Genomic DNA, 15,347 nt, shown 5'->3' on the forward strand with positions numbered 1-15,347 from the left:
GCGGGTGAGCTGTTTGTTCTGTTCGCACGTGACACTCAGCAACGCCTATCAATGCTAGAACCTGTTGTATAGATTAAGTCCTTCACTTACACCTGTAAGGGTTTTTTCGGACACACTTTATCTAATTCTGGATAAAAGTTGTTCTTTATAAGCATGAAATTTACTTGAATACCATGCAATGGGATGTTGCACGCGATAATGGCTGGCATATTCCACAACGGGACAACATGAAAGACTAACAAGCTTGGAATTATCCTGCTGGGGTCCTAGGGTCTCTGCTCCAATCTCAAAGACATACAACCACGATGTACAGTATACACGATTTGCGTTAACCTAGTGCTGTGAGAATGAAATGAACACTAATTCAAACAATGATGACGGTCAAATGAAGATATATACATGTGCTAAAAGTCAAAGTGAGCTTAAATAAAAAGGCATAGACATCCAAAACTTCTGACCTATATAACTCGAAAACGAACAATCAAACATATGAATATTCCAAGCCTGACTACGAAGCCACGGAGAAACACAAAACCCATTTATCTAAACGGGGACCACCGGGCTGAACTGACTGACTGCTCCTTTGCAGATGCTGGTCTTGGTCTTCTCTTACTTTGTCCCCTGCTCCGTTTTTTCCATCTCGAGACCTTTGTGCGCATCGCAGGCCCAGGGGCTACCCCAATCTAATCGAGTAGGTCAGCGTGGTTCTCAAAATTCTCATGAACGAGGCACTTACCGGATCCTGCCATTGACCGAAAGGCCGATGCCTTTCAGACCAAGGGGGAAGTGTGGCGTCGACTGTGGGTTTGATCTCATAGCCCACTACTTCCTCCCCTGCCCACACCCTAGCTCGGCGGACAGCAAGAGGGTCAGGGAAATGTTTTGCCCTCTGGATTGGATCATTGAGATATGCCTTAGTCTGTTCAAGGAACTTGTCTTGCAGATTAGGCAGAATCTCAGGACTAGGTGCATCCGCCTGTAATCTTGCACTCGCCTGATTTTGCGTAGCCTTCTTCAAGAGTGCCACCGGCGGTTTGTCTGATATTTTCTCTGCTGCAGTGGCTCGCATTTCCTCCCGTTGCTTTTGTAGCATCTCTGCGAATGTCATAACATTGTCCGCCCTGGTATCAGCCGGAATCTTTCTTCGAGTGGCGGGTAGTGACGGTGTTAATGGCGATTCCAGTCGACTTCTTTTACTTGAACTTCCGAGCTCTTCTTCGAAACTTCTTTTTCCCATTACGGCTCTGGTTGGCTCCCATACATCCGTCCCAGAGCTTGAGGATTGTGCTTGGCTCTTTCGTTCTGGCGCTTCGTGAGGTCCAAGTCCGCCTAGCCTTTCCTGCTCAACTTGAAACAAACATTAGCATAATTGATCAAGGGGGCAGATAATCAAACAGCTGAAAATACCTCAATTGGGAACTTTACTTACAAACTCTGTTCCTCTCGCGATAATAGCTATCAATCTGTCCAGGGCTGAAGAGCCCATCATGGCATACTGGGGACAGGCTATTCGTCGATTGGGCGCTATTATCGTCAGCGACGTTGACATTGCTTTGCTCATTGCTATCGGGAGAAGCGCTGACCTCGCTGTCGGACCCGGAGCCAGAGAAGAGGCTGTTAGGAGATTGTTCTCGAGAGTCTCGAGCCGAGCCAGGCTCTGCTTGAGTGTTATCTTCGAAGTCATCACCGTCACCAAATATTGAACCATTTTCCGAGGCTATGCCTAGAGCCGATTAGTTACCATATTGCGCGAATATATAGTCAGTGTGCAACAGGTAAAGAGCAATGAATAATGTGAAAGTGATCAGCCCTCTTGTTCCTCAGAATATGACAACCAGTCCAAAGACTCAAGTTAGACACTTCAAATCGGGCTGCTTCCATGTAGCTCATTGTGTTCCAGTATAGATGAAACACTCGCATACATCGATCCATCGGCACACCCGTGGTTAAATTATTCGACCACCCTGAATGCATACAGGATAATGCAAAGAAACATACAGAGAATGGGACAATCAACTACACTAGGTATCTTCAAACTCACCAAGTCGTGCATGTTTCTCATGATTTTCAAGAGACACAGGGGTTGTCGGCTCCGAATAAGTGCCCTCTTGGGTTAGTTCCAGGTCAAGCTTCCTGGACGCAGACGACGTCCTGGACCTAGCTGACCGGCTATCGTCGCTGTCCTGCTCGCTGTCCTGCTCGAAATCTTGCTCGCTGGCCTGTTCCATGTCTTGTTTGATGCTCTGCTCGTTTCGAAGAGACATAGTTGCTGTCGGTCCGGAGAAAGTGTCCACTGGATTTCGTTCCCGGTAAAGCTTCCCTCTCACAGACTTCCTGGACTTGACTGATTGATTTTCTTCGCTACCATCCTCGTTTTCTGGATCTGGACTTGCAGAGCGCGGAGCACTCGGCCAATTCTCGGATGTCGGTCGAATATATAGACTGGAAGCCACGGCCTGCGGGTACAGCTGCGCGAGGCGTTCATCACGACGTTGAACTGCCACGTTTGGGCGCTCATAGCTTCCGAAATAAAAGGTCGCATCACTTGACTTTCGACTAGTTTGCGCGGAGGATCCTGGAATGAAATGCCTTGTGATGGGAATCGGCGGCAGAGCTGGGTACCATATGTTCCCTTCGATTGCCTCCTTGGGCAAGGGGCCCTGAGCCAGGGAATCATAGATCTGCTCTCGGATCTTTGAATCAATGAGGGTATATTCGAGGCACAAGAACGCAAGTTCGTAAAGAGCTGGGTATTCCAGCCCGGCCCAATTCTGGAAATCGCCTTCTTCAAAGATCCACTGTAAACCTCCAAATTCCCTTTTTTCCATACTCCCGGAGCTGGCATTTGAGGAGGCAGGTTGTCGCTTGATAGGAAGTTGTATGACTTCATTTTGAGTGATTACCCAACGAGGCTGTGGTGCAGTGCCTCCAATATAGATGTCTGGTAGAGGTCCTTTATTTTCGTTCTCCAGACCTTCTGGAATAAATGCTTTTCTCATGTAGTTCCATTCCCCAATTTGGAAGCTCGGACGCTTTGCTTTAGGCGCGCTGACTTCGACATAAGGTCTGCGAAGATCCTGAGTCGCAATCTTGCGCCTTTTTGCCTGTGGTTCAATGTGATCTTCGTTCTCTTCATCCTCATCTTCATCTTCATCATCATCATCGTCATCATCTGTCTCTTCTTCATATTGATTTGCTAGAGGTTCCACAAGAACTGCGCTAACTCTTTTTGCAGCTTTCGCCTTTTTGATATTTTTCGTAGCTTTGGCAACTTTGGCAACCTTGGCGACCTTGGTGACCTTTGTGGCCTTTGTGGCCTTTGTGGCCTTTGTGGCCTTGGTGATTTTGGTAGCTTTAGCCTTTGCGGCAGGTATGCCCATTGTGCTCTTTGCGCGTTTTGTGCTGAGTTTGGTGTTGGAAACTTTCGCGGCCTTTGCTGTAGCCTTTGCTGCAGCCTTCTCTGCAGCTTTCTTGGCCTTCGCTTCGGCCTTAATTGCGTCCTTTTCTGCTTTTACTGCAGCTTTCTTCGCATCATTTACAGCCTTCGCTGCAGCCTTCTCGGCCTTTTTTGCCTCCCTCTCAGCCTTTAGTTTGGCGGCTTTGGCGGCTTTTTCGGCCTGGGTAGGCTTTGCCGGGAGAGGCTGGGCCTTTGGCCGGGTACCCGTAGCCATTGCTCGTGTTCTAACCATTCTTTCACGTTGATCGATGGTCTTCCTCTCTGTGTTGATCTATTAGTTAGAGAATATATAAAACGATGACACGAGGACCATACTTATTATCAATTGCTACTATTCTAACGATAATGATTGATCTGGCGATAGAAGACTCAAGTCAAGAAAGTCGTTCTTGTGTTCGTGGTCGAGGATAGATATGGACATGTTGGGTCTATATTAATAGAAGACAGAGACGGGGTCACCTATTTTCGCCAGCAGACAAAGCACAAGCAGAGAGCGACCAAGAAAGATGCACATACTTGCCAATACAAAGAAAATTAAAAATATCTTTTCGAGGCCTCTTCTTTGTTGACCGCACCTAGCTTATTGCAGATACGCCGAGGGGCCTTGACAAAGAGCGTTTCAGGTCAATCTTTATACAATGTTCAGATTCTTGCAATTGACTTTGGTTCATCCAGAGCTACTCGCAGCTGTATCGTAACAGGTGTATACGGTTTGTCAACCCTCCGTCGGTATCCGCTCGCTCCAAATCAAAGTTCCCAGGGACTGCAGCAGAGAAATACCAGCTAGAAGCCCGCAGAACAGATTAAGGAACCCAAGCTATCGAGACCAGGCAGCTCAAAGAAAAAAAGAAAGTGTCATCAGACTTCGAATGGCCCATGTAAAACAATGAACAAGAACAGAAACCGCAGGTAGCAAAGCCAAAGATCGATGTTCAATTAGGAAATGATTATATCAAAAAGAATAGGAGTGTTTTCCAGTGTATCAGACCCAAAAAGAAAATCTTTCAATTTGCAAGTTCAGATGACAGGATTTAAGCCAATGTTCCTGATCATCCTGAGTAATTCCTCCTATCTTGCTTAATTTGGACGAGACATTCCAACACTGGTGTTTCAAATCCAATAAACTAGCCCTGTAGCAAATTAGATTAATTTTCATGGGAAATGGCACTGCGGGGACGAGTTAGGGCTTGCTTCTAAGTAGGAAAACCAGCTATTTCCAAGCAAAAGAGCTGACCAAGTGAGACCGATACCCAGTTCGTGTCTGGATTTGGCAATGGTCCCCCTTATTTCCTATCGCGAAAGTGCCTCCGAAACAAAGCGAGCTGCATTTCCCCCGTTGTCTAGATCCAGCACTGGAATTTGACCAGAACCCTTCAAAGGGCTTTGGGGATCAATGAATCCGTACAGCCATGGAAAGTCCGTTTGTTTAGATACAGTACTAAGTAGGGCTAGAATGCACTCAGACCTGGGCAGTCATGCTAGTCTGGTTTCATTGCCCTATGCTGAATACTCAATGTCTCCATACTAAATGCTGAAGGACAAGATCAATTTGGCAGAGAAAAAGACGCGAGGTAACCTCACTTGATTGGGATTGATCTGATTGACTAGGTTGTATTCGAGTCATCTTTGATCGTGGCCAGGGCTATTATTAGCGGACGCCCATCAGCACAGGACAAAGAACATCCAAGTTACGATACGAAAGCGGCAGCTTTCAAGTTTCTGAGTTTGGGATGGCTTGTAATTTTTTAGCATCTTGACACAAAGAACATCCCGATGTTCCGGTGGCGTCGGAGATGCTGTATTATGAACCTGTCGATCTGGTTGCTGCTAGGGTTCCCACATGCTAGTTGAGACTGCTAAAATTATTGTTAGTAGCTTGCTCATTTGTTCTCTCATGATTACCAAGTTGACAAAATTATCAAAGCAGCAAGGGAGAAAGTACTCTAGTACTAGTGAAAGGAGTTTGGTGAGAATATACATGTGACTATCCTCTGTGAGGTAGAATCTCATAATTAGAGGATCTCCTATTCCATATACCATGTGGGATGCAATACATTAAATCCCAGTCCCTCGGGTCATGCGATGTACGAATATGTTGGAGGTCGAGAATCACGAGTCAAAAGTAAACACAGTAGAATAAAAAAACGATCGACAAAAAATAATCCCGTCACTCAAGTAGGCTAGGTATATTGACAGCCTCAAGGATAGTGAAATGTCTGCCTTATTCGGTCCGTAATTATGTCGCGATATGGCAAACTCATAAAATTCAATCTTCTTTAGGCGAACTTTTGCGCAACGAAGCGTGTTTACGCTCCGCACCCAGGCAGACTGTCTACTGCCAGTACCTGGGCTCGTCGAAGACGTGGTAGCGGTGTCCGCGCACTCCCTGGCCGCGGAACAAGGCAGGGAAGCGGCGGCCAACGGGGACCATTTCCTCTGGGATACGCATCTCATTCTCAGGCTCGGGCTCGCCAATGACGAACTTTCCAACCTAAATCACAAAACAGTCAGAAATCAAGCACACGCAGGAGTCGAGATGAAGAGACAACATTACTTACCTGGATCTCCGTATCCGTGATGGTATCACGACTGATTCTGGCGTAGCCAGTACGGTGAAGCTTCTTGAAGAGAAGGTACTCACACCATCTGTCCCAGTCGGTAGGGTCAATGTCCTTCATTTGGCTACGCTCGCTCACGTAGGTGTTGTAGTTACCCTCGAGCGGCTTGGTTACGAGGTAACTCAACAGGATCAGAGGACGCGGGGAGTCGCCCATCAGCTTTGACAGATACTCGCTCTGCAAGCGGCGGTCCTCGGGGTCCTCCTCCTGTCCGGAGTGGAACACAACAACATCAACCATCTCGCCGTACATATCGAGTGTGGCGTGGATTGCAGGTGCCAGCTCACCGACAGGCGAGGGGAGGAGGTGATGGGTAGAGTTGACGATGGGGAACTTAGACAGCAAGGCGGAGCCCCAAGTGTGCTTGTTGGGACCGGGGCCGAAGTCAGTGTAGTATCCAAGGTCCTCGGCAATGAACTGGGTGACGTCTCTGTTGCCCATGATGATACGCTGGTTGTCGGATTCGAGGAAACCAATGACATCCAGCTCAAGCTCGCCGATGACGTCGCGCATGCGGCGCTCAGATGACCACATATTGTTGTCAAGACCGAAGTGGACAGTCCAGATACCAGCAGTGACAACCTTGTCCTCCTTGTGATAAGGGGTGTAGTCATTGGTCGGGAAGCGAAGGTAAGCAATGGACACAGAAAGTAGTTGCAACACAGCAAGAACGTAGATATAGTAAGATCGCTGTTTCCTGCTGTTAGGGTTGACGGGCTTGTGAGGCTTGCGGGAGCGAGTCGAGTTCGAGGTCGCCGCAGAGAAAACACCCGCACCGATAGACAGCATCATAGTGGTCATGAGCCAGTCAGTGTGCTCGCGAAGGAATGGACCACCTGGCACGAAGGCATAGGCGACAACCCAAACGTGGAAGAGCAAAAGTGCCACATAAACGATGAACCCGATGCCGAATGTGCTCGCAGGAGAATGACGAACGCTGGATGCAATCAGAACGGGGGCAACGGCCATGATATAGAACGCAAGAACGAGGGCACCATAGAATCCAGTCCAGTGGTGATAGCAAGTAAGAAGAGCAGCACCAATGGAACCGACACCGAAGGCCGTCCAGCTTCCAGCAACTCCGGGGTGGAAGATGCCGTACACAAGGCCGGCTCCCATTGCGAATATTGTCAGAGCACCGTGAGGAGCTGCGATTGGTCCGCGCACTGGGTATCCGTCCCAGACCCACGAAATCATTGTACTCGAGTCAGTCAAAAGCGAGACGATGGCGAACATCAGACCGCCAAATCCGACACCAGCAAGAATGGACGAGCCCTTCTTACCACCTGCTGGTAAGTAATCACCCCCGCTCGTGTTTGAGCCTCTCTGGGACCTCAAAACGGCGAACAGAGCAAAGAAAATTCCGATTTTGTTCCAGCCACCATTCTCGGCGTGCATAATTGGCCAAAGGGGGTTGTTTGTCTTGCATGCGAACTTGGCAACGACGGACATGATCAGACCGATTCCCCAAGCCATGATACGGGCTTCGAGACGGGGAGTGTTAGCCCTCTCGGAAAAGAAGCTAGCGGTCCATGCTGCACAAGTAGTAGAAAGAGCGAACCCAGTTACAAAGAGGCGGTTTGCAGGATCCTGGAACTTGTATCCAAGAAGACCAACAAGTGAGACCAGGTGGAGAAGGCGAACATTCTTCGCAGCTGCATATCGCAGGGATGGGATGACGTAAAACAACGGAGATGTGCAGCAAACAATGGCAACCTCGTAGCCAGAGATACCCATATGCCAAAGAGGAAAGTCTATCAAAATCAGGAATGCCCTTTCATATCAGGGAATAGATTCTACTTACACCAGACAAGGACAGGCAGAGCAGTCACGATGGTCCAGAAAACAAACTAGAGCCCATTGTCAGTAACGCAGGAGGCCAATGGTCGACATATACAATTTACCCCATTGTAGACATCCGAGGCAGCATCAATAATCTCAGCCCAGAAGAAGCCCTCGCCAAAGGTGTTGCCCACTGGCTTGCCCTTCCTACGCACGTGGTTAATTTTCGGGATAGCTGTATTTCGTTATGGAATTGTACACACTCTTTTTCCAAGACAGCATCCGCAGTCGTTTTCAATTGCCTAATGAGCACAGACTTAGACAATGTTTTCTTTGTTAAACACAAATATAGCCTCTGGCACTATACATTTGATGTGGACAGTGTCATTTCGGAAGCCACGGTACATACCCTCTGCTAACGCCCTTAACATCTCTCACCACCAATTCGAAGCTCTCAAAGTCAAGAGCTGTGATAGCATCGAAACCGACATCGAACAAAATTAGGGACCATTCAAAGAATGCATACTTAGTGTAGGCTAAGTATTTGACTGATTAGCATGTGGTAACCTTTCAATGGATCCTCGCAAGGACAAGTACTCACCACCAGGGACTTTGTGGACCTTGTGCTGAATGAAGTAGTAGATCAAGGGAAGCAAAGTACCAAAGAACAAGCTGGCCATGATCTTACGGTACTTGACCGCACGGCGGTTGTTCGGGCTGAGCGCAAGGCAACCCAAGGTCCACGGCAAGGTAGCCACCAAGTACGAGATCATGAAGATGTCATGCCAGTCGTGGTCATCAGTAGATGTGACATAGGTCCAACCACCGCATGTTAATGTCCGGAAAATGCCCACGCCGGCAACCAACTTGGGTAAGGTTGAGTTCGGACGCGAAGTGAGGATGTACCACAGAAAGACGAGAGCAAACCGAGGGCCGGAAGTAATAGCAATAAAAACCATGAAAAAGACCGTTCGGGATATCGGTCACCGATGGTCGCAGACACAGACGGGAACCATTCAATGGGGTAGCCGTAGTATTCGTTTTGAACGATCTTGTGGTAGTGCAAAGCAACGCCAACAATCAACGCGCTGATAAACGCAGCATATGCGAAAACTGTGTGAGTCCAGGCGACCCATTTGCCGTTGATCTGCAAAGAGTATCCGGTCAGTGGCGTTCGATCCGCATTGAACGGCGCTTTAGAACTTACGGCGACCACGGCATCTCCGTCCTTATATCGGGGAGCCATGGTGGCACAGAGGGGAAGGCAATCTCTGCACCTATAAAAGAAAAAAACAGTTGAGAAAGAAAAGAACGTCAAGAAAAAGAACGAAAGAGAGAATGACTTAAACAAGTAGATGTCACGAGCAAATGGCCCCTGAGGGAAATGAAAACAACTTCCGGATCCCTCGGTGGTTCTGAGCACCCTGTGCGCTAACCTAATGCGGCTAAGCGCCCTCTGGGGCTAATCGGTGTTTTTTCAATGCGGGATGCCGACTTTTTTTTTAACACTCTTTAGTGAACAGCAATCATGTCTGCCGCAACAGATAAGGCTCGATTCTTCCTCGAGAAGTCAGTGCCCGAGCTCAAGGAATATGAGCGCAAGAAGATTTTCACCAAGGTATGTCGCAAAGCGAAGTTCTTCCATCAGAATGACAGCTGATCAGCATAAATAGGATGAAATTTCCTCAATCGTCAAAAAACGATCTGATTTTGAGCACAAGCTCAACGCACGTGGTGCACAGCCGGTTGATTTCGTGCGTTATGCTGAATATGAAATGAACCTCGATGTGCTGCGAAAGAAGCGGGTGAAGCGACTTGGGATTCGGTCAGCAGGATTCAACGGCCAGCGACGTATTTTCTTCGTTCTCGACCGAGCTACACGCAAGTTCCACGGCGATATCAACCTCTGGGTCCAGTACATCGAATATGCTCGCAAACAAAAGGCACACAAGAAGCTCCAGATGATTTTCACCGATGCTCTACGACTACACCCTACCAGCGCCGACTTATGGATTTATGCCGCTAAGCACGTTCTCGATGATCACGGAGATATGACACAGGCCCGGAGTTACATGCAGCGTGGTCTACGGTTCTGCAAGAGCGCAAGAACAATTTGGATCCAATATGCAAAGCTGGAATTGATTTACATCGCAAAGCTGGTCGCTCGCCAACGGATTCTCGGTCTTGATGAGGAGAGCCAGAAGCCTAAGCCCATCCAAGAAGAAGTCGACGACACCGATGCCGACATGATTGCCCTCCCATCACTCACCGCTGAGGACATCAACCCCAGCACAGGAGCGGACGGAGAAGTAGACCAGGTTGCGCTGCAAAACATGAACTCCACGCCTGCTCTGAGCGGTGCTATCCCGCTCGCCATCTTTGATACCGCCACAAAGCACTTTGACCACGATGATCGCTTTGGCCAGGAGTTCTTCGATATGGTTTGCGAATTCCAGGATGCGCCTTGTCAGCGCAAGATTTTGGAACATGTTATTGAGATGATGCGCGCCAACAAGCCTTCCAGCCCACGGACGCAGATCTGCTACATCAAGTTCCCGACCGCTGGAATCCCCCCTACTTCGGCCGAATTCCCACAGGCACTTGGTAGCTCGCTGACCCGTCTCAGGGAGTACCCCATGGGTAAGGATCTCGCGCGCCAAGTGATCAACTGGCTTCAGCCTGTTCAGACAACAGAAGGCCTGGATCCTTCGTTGCAAAAGGTCATTGCGGCTACCGTCCGCAATGCGGAGCGCGCAGCGCAAGAGTAGTATACATAACATACCCCAAGTATTTGTACTTAGCACACATAGGCGTTGATCGGATATTATCAAAATTCAGGGCCCACTGGCGAACTTGTCCCTATGCTTTCATCAGGTCTGCATGATTATTATCAATCGTCGTATTTGCTTCCCCGACGACTACTTTTCTTCTCGCTGTGCTGTTTCTTGTCTTTTATCCGACCCTCATTTTGAGCCCTTTGTCTGTGTGTGTTTTTCCCTATTAGATCTGCTCAAATGCTTTCATGAAAAGAGTAAACATACAACTTCTGCACGCGATTTCTCTGCGCTTGAGATGTTTCTCCAGGAATCACCTCCTTAGCCGAGGACTGCAACAGCTGATTAAGCTTGTTAAAGCAGGATTCCACATTGTTGGACTGTTTCCGCTCCTCGTCTGACTGGATGACTAGACATTGGGTTCTTTCGGCGACATATCGCGAAGCGCGTAGTGGATGATGTATCAGACGGGGCACCAAGGGTAGCAACGCATCCAATGGGACTTTCAAGGTGGCTTTGGAGTTGACCCTATTTCCTTTCTTAGCATTGTAACATTCAGTACTCCGTACCATCGATCTTCAAGTGGGGACACTGACTTGTTCACGTTTTGCCCACCCGGACCGCCAGACCGACTGAAAGAGACCTCGCAAATGTTCCGAGGGATGGTTTTGGAATTGAAGGTCTCGAGCCAATCTCTGGCTATTTGTATATCTTGATCACCCCGAGAGGCAAATCCTCTCAAGGGTGCTCTGAAGAGTACCCTCAAGTACTGTATACGGTGGGAATACATGAGGAAGTTAAGAGGTGGAGTGGCTAATTAAAATCCAAAGATAAAAAAAGACCGTCTGGCCCCGCTGTACGTAACAGAAGCTTTTATTTGACTGGGATCATCATATTAGGGTGATTTAAGTGATTTTAAGTGATTAGAGAGATATGAGTGTTTAAATTCCAAGGTTGTTTGTAGTGAACTTGGAATGGGTATCTTATATATTGTATAGTGATATAGTGGTTCATAGTCAATAGTCCATAATAGTGGTTACATCAACCACTGCTCTACACTTTAGCTACATTCAAAAAAAAAAAAAAAAAAAAAAAACTAACAACTTATATCCTCGTGATACTGAAAAAATAGGTCCGCTCCAGAATCCTCAACGCCTCCAATCTTGCTCACCTGACTTGTCTGTCCATTTCCACTGCTCACCTCTAGAAACTCCCCAAACCCGCCCCCCACCTATTCCCCATTTCCTTCTTCATCGCCTATTTTTTCTTCCTTTTCACTCTGTCTACTTTCCCTCTTGGGTAAAGGCAGAAATCCGACCCATCTTTTTCTTCATCGCCCCACCTTAGCTTGCGATTGCGAAAATTCCTGGCCCGGGGGACCCTCTTCATCACGACACTTTTTTCTCCGTAGATGAAACCACCTCCTTCTCGAAGTCTACATGACGCCCAGTCCCCCCGATGAAGCGCTTCACTTTCGCGGAAAGACTCTGACACCGGAAAGCCCTCGACCTCTACATATTCCCGAGCCATCGAATATCCCAGTCTTAGAGAACCAAATGGACCCCGTCTTCAACGATACCTCCACCTATGAACGCTCGGTGTATAATCAGGTCCCGCAAACACATGGATGGTCGCACGGGGGTTAACAGACGGGCAGAGGGAACCGAGTACCCAACATGCTGGTAGTTTTCAAGGCTTGCAGTCGAATCCTGGGATGCAGAATGAAATAATTGCTTCCGCATGTTATCCTCCCAACCCACTTTCGGGGTCCGAAAATCCCGGCCAACTGAACTCAGATCTCTCTCACCCCGATTTCACTTATTCTCACGCTGCTCCGGTTGCTCCGGTGTCCCAAGGCTTTGCCACTGGGAGCGAAGTAGATCATGCCCACAACTCGGAGCAATCGAAGATGCCGGACCGCCTAATTGCTGAGGAACGCGAGGGACATAATGCGGGTGTCAATTTCCAGAGTCTCCTCGACAACCTTTCTCTCCCCAACCCTGGTGCAACCAATCCTGCCGCTTCTTCGGCCGAGAACTCGTCTCTCCACCAAGCACCCACTGACGAGTCCCTCAAACCCCAGGGCACCCATGCCCACCCTCAACCCCAAAGCCAAGCCTCTATCCAGGCCCATTATGCCCCGAATGGCGAGGCATACCACCAACTTCCGTCTGCCCATGATGCTGCTGCCACTACATCGCCTAGCTATTCAGCCCAACCTAGTAATACTCATTCCCAGAACCAGTCTCAGCCGTTTAACATTGCTTCTGGAGGGACCTCGGCCGTCAACAATCTACTACCTAATGGCACCTTCCCGCAAACCCCATCCACCGGTGCCGAATCTCAAGGCTCCTTGATAGAGCCTTCTGTAGCCTCCAAGAAAGGCCGTGTTGACAAGCATGGTCGGCCTATCAAGCCTGCTGACGATGATGCGCCCTGGGGTCCAGAGGTCCAAAAGAAATATGATGAGTTCCTGCACGATGAGCGGATCTATGTGACAGAAGGTCTTTGGGATCGGTTTCCGATAGGCTCCAGGCTGTTTGTCGGTCAGTATCGTTGTCGCTTCTATCCACCATCCGTCCATCTAACGGTTTTTTTCATATGCAGGTAATCTCCCTACTGAGAGAGTTACCAAGCGAGACATGTTCCATATCTTCCATAAGTACGGCAAACTAGCTCAGATATCGATTAAGCAGGCGTACGGCTTCATACAGTTTCTGGAGGCGAGTTCCTGCCATGCGGCTCTCGGTGTTGAACAAGGAGCCGTCGTGCGGGGCAGGAAGATACGTGAGTGCCAGAAGCCTTAACCTTGCATATCTCTCTCAAAGATCTAATAGTCCCCAGACCTTGAAATTTCAAAACCTCAGCGATCGACTCGGCCTGCTCAAGCAACCGAAGCTTCCCGCGTACCGCCGCCACGCCGCTCCCGGTCACCTGAGTTCAGCCGTGCCAGTTCTGGACGAACTAATGTCCGAGGCCCGGTCGATCGATATGACCGATCCAAGTCCTATGAATCCAGTCGGCTTCCATTTAGCGATTTCCGGGATGAACCTTCTCACCGCAGCAGACGCGACGATTATCGCCCGCCGCGATCGCCTTCTCCGCGACCCTTTCGGGGGTCTAGAGATGGATATCGGTCGCGCGACAGAACCCCAGAAAGATTTGATCGCCGCGAGCGAAGGCGCTCCCGTTCTCCACGTTCTCCTCGCTCTCCTTATTCCAGAGATCGACGTTACCGCAGCATCAGCCCAAGACCACGTGGAGTTTATGAAGGTGAAGCGGATTTGCCTGTGCCTCGACGAGCTCAGCGAGATGTGCCGGAGGTGCAGCTCCTCGTACTGGAGGAACTTGATAGGTGCGTTGAATACATGGAGTTGTTTTTGGACCAAGCCACTGACATTGCGAAGAAACTTCGTTCTTCATGTAGAGAACGCTTTCCGCAACCGTGGATTGCGAGTGGATGTCCTGGTGCTTGGTCCACGGATCCCACTGGGCGCCGCCGTGCATCGTCAGTTTATTGAAGGTGTTCTTGCGGTTGTTCGCCTCTCTCGCCCGAATCAAGTTTCTCGGAAGATTCCCCTGCAGCTCTTTGATCGAACCGCCGGATTGGATAACGTCCGCTTCCTCGGTAAGCGCATTCCCCCTTCATTTCTCCATCACAGCCTAGCTCATCTTTATTTTCCCTCCCACAGATTACCCTGAGCTCGAGCCTAATATGTCTGCGGAGCTCCTAAGCCACCAATCTCAAGCGATGCAGCGAGGAGCAGCCCCAGCCGCATTTGCCCCCGGTCCTGCTTTCATCGTCCCTTCCGCACAGCCCATGTCGGTTCCTCCGCCTGGGATGCCTGCGCTTTCAAACCCACCCAACATTGCGAACCTCATTGGTTCACTGGATGGTCCTAGCCTTTCAACTCTCTTGTCGGCGCTCCAACGACCTCCCCATTCGCAGCCCGTGTCCGCCACTCAGTCGCCCTTTTCCTCACCAAACCCACCTCCGGCCGACCTCGCCAGTCTCCTGACCAACGCACATCGGCCTCCGCCTATGCAAACCACCCAGCAGCAACCCCTTCCCCACCAACCCTTCAATATCCAGCCTGTAAATGCACCCGTCATCACTGATCCAACCCTGCTCTCGCTCCTGGCCAAAGGACTAGGTGGACAACAGCAGCAGGGCCAGGGACCCGTCGGTCCCCAGGTACAGAACCTGATGCAGCACCTGGCTAAATGGAAGCAATGATTTCACGACTCTCTTACTACCTCTCATTCTCATTCGAACTTAAGGTTCATCTCGTCATTGTTCACTTTTCTGGAGCCTGGCGTTCTTGCATTCCTACTGGTGGATTTCAGTGGTGCTCTCCTTCGGTTTCTTTTTCTTCTGGTTGGCCAAAAACCAGTTCTCGCAACACTAGGCGTTTCCTTTTCTTCCCTTTTTTGCTCGTTGCTTCTCATGTGTCACAAAGGCAGTAAGATATTAGGTAGATATTAGGACAAGGCGGTATTTAGGATGGAGTTGACATGTATTTTCAACCATTGGACTCTTGCTCATTGTGACTACTGGTCTACTTTTCCCTGGACATAATACGGATATTTCCAAGATATTTTGGGTTATGTTATTGGTTGTGATATCTCTTCCTTTGGTACTAATGTATGTGCGCCTAGCTTATTCTACTATATTCTCTCAGCCAAAGGCTCTCCAAGGCTTCTTAGTGCCGCTGT

At 49.1% G+C, this 15,347-nt stretch overlaps 5 protein-coding genes across 5 annotated transcripts; 2 read left to right on the forward strand and 3 right to left on the reverse strand.

The window, feature by feature from the left end:
- Positions 1–539: 539 nt before the first annotated feature.
- N7500_005565 (uncharacterized protein) lies at positions 540–3,728 on the reverse strand (the record flags this gene model as incomplete). Its single annotated transcript, XM_056676709.1, has 4 exons — positions 540–683; positions 737–1,339; positions 1,434–1,723; positions 2,042–3,728. Coding segments are annotated over 4 exons (2,724 nt in total), but the record flags the coding sequence as incomplete, so codon positions are not given.
- Positions 3,729–5,785: 2,057 nt separating this feature from the next.
- N7500_005566 (uncharacterized protein) lies at positions 5,786–9,103 on the reverse strand (the record flags this gene model as incomplete). The annotated part of the gene is made up of 7 exons (XM_056676710.1): positions 5,786–5,948; positions 6,016–7,829; positions 7,880–7,925; positions 7,980–8,064; positions 8,267–8,393; positions 8,459–8,723; positions 8,747–9,103. 7 exons carry the CDS (start codon positions 9,101–9,103, stop codon positions 5,790–5,792), a joined length of 2,853 nt encoding a protein of 950 aa, XP_056531710.1. The 3' UTR covers positions 5,786–5,789.
- Positions 9,104–9,385: 282 nt separating this feature from the next.
- N7500_005567 (snoRNA-binding rRNA-processing protein UTP6) lies at positions 9,386–10,625 on the forward strand (the record flags this gene model as incomplete). The annotated part of the gene is made up of 2 exons (XM_056676711.1): positions 9,386–9,475; positions 9,531–10,625. 2 exons carry the CDS (start codon positions 9,386–9,388, stop codon positions 10,623–10,625), a joined length of 1,185 nt encoding a protein of 394 aa, XP_056531711.1.
- Positions 10,626–10,747: 122 nt separating this feature from the next.
- On the reverse strand, positions 10,748–11,421 carry N7500_005568 (peptidyl-tRNA hydrolase domain protein; the record flags this gene model as incomplete). The annotated part of the gene is made up of 3 exons (XM_056676712.1): positions 10,748–10,838; positions 10,899–11,159; positions 11,228–11,421. The coding sequence occupies 3 exons, from the start codon at positions 11,419–11,421 to the stop codon at positions 10,748–10,750; spliced, it is 546 nt and encodes a 181-aa protein (XP_056531712.1).
- Positions 11,422–12,070: 649 nt separating this feature from the next.
- Positions 12,071–14,868, forward strand: N7500_005569 (putative RNA-binding protein (Nab3); the record flags this gene model as incomplete). Its single annotated transcript, XM_056676713.1, has 6 exons — positions 12,071–12,272; positions 12,326–13,177; positions 13,239–13,399; positions 13,476–13,986; positions 14,059–14,259; positions 14,324–14,868. The coding sequence occupies 6 exons, from the start codon at positions 12,071–12,073 to the stop codon at positions 14,866–14,868; spliced, it is 2,472 nt and encodes an 823-aa protein (XP_056531713.1).
- Between the last annotated feature and the right edge of the window lie 479 nt (positions 14,869–15,347).

Source organism: Penicillium coprophilum, assembly GCF_028826855.1.
Source record: "Penicillium coprophilum strain IBT 35676 chromosome Unknown utg000004l_segment0_segment0, whole genome shotgun sequence".
Taxonomy (NCBI): Eukaryota; Fungi; Ascomycota; class Eurotiomycetes; order Eurotiales; family Aspergillaceae; genus Penicillium; species Penicillium coprophilum.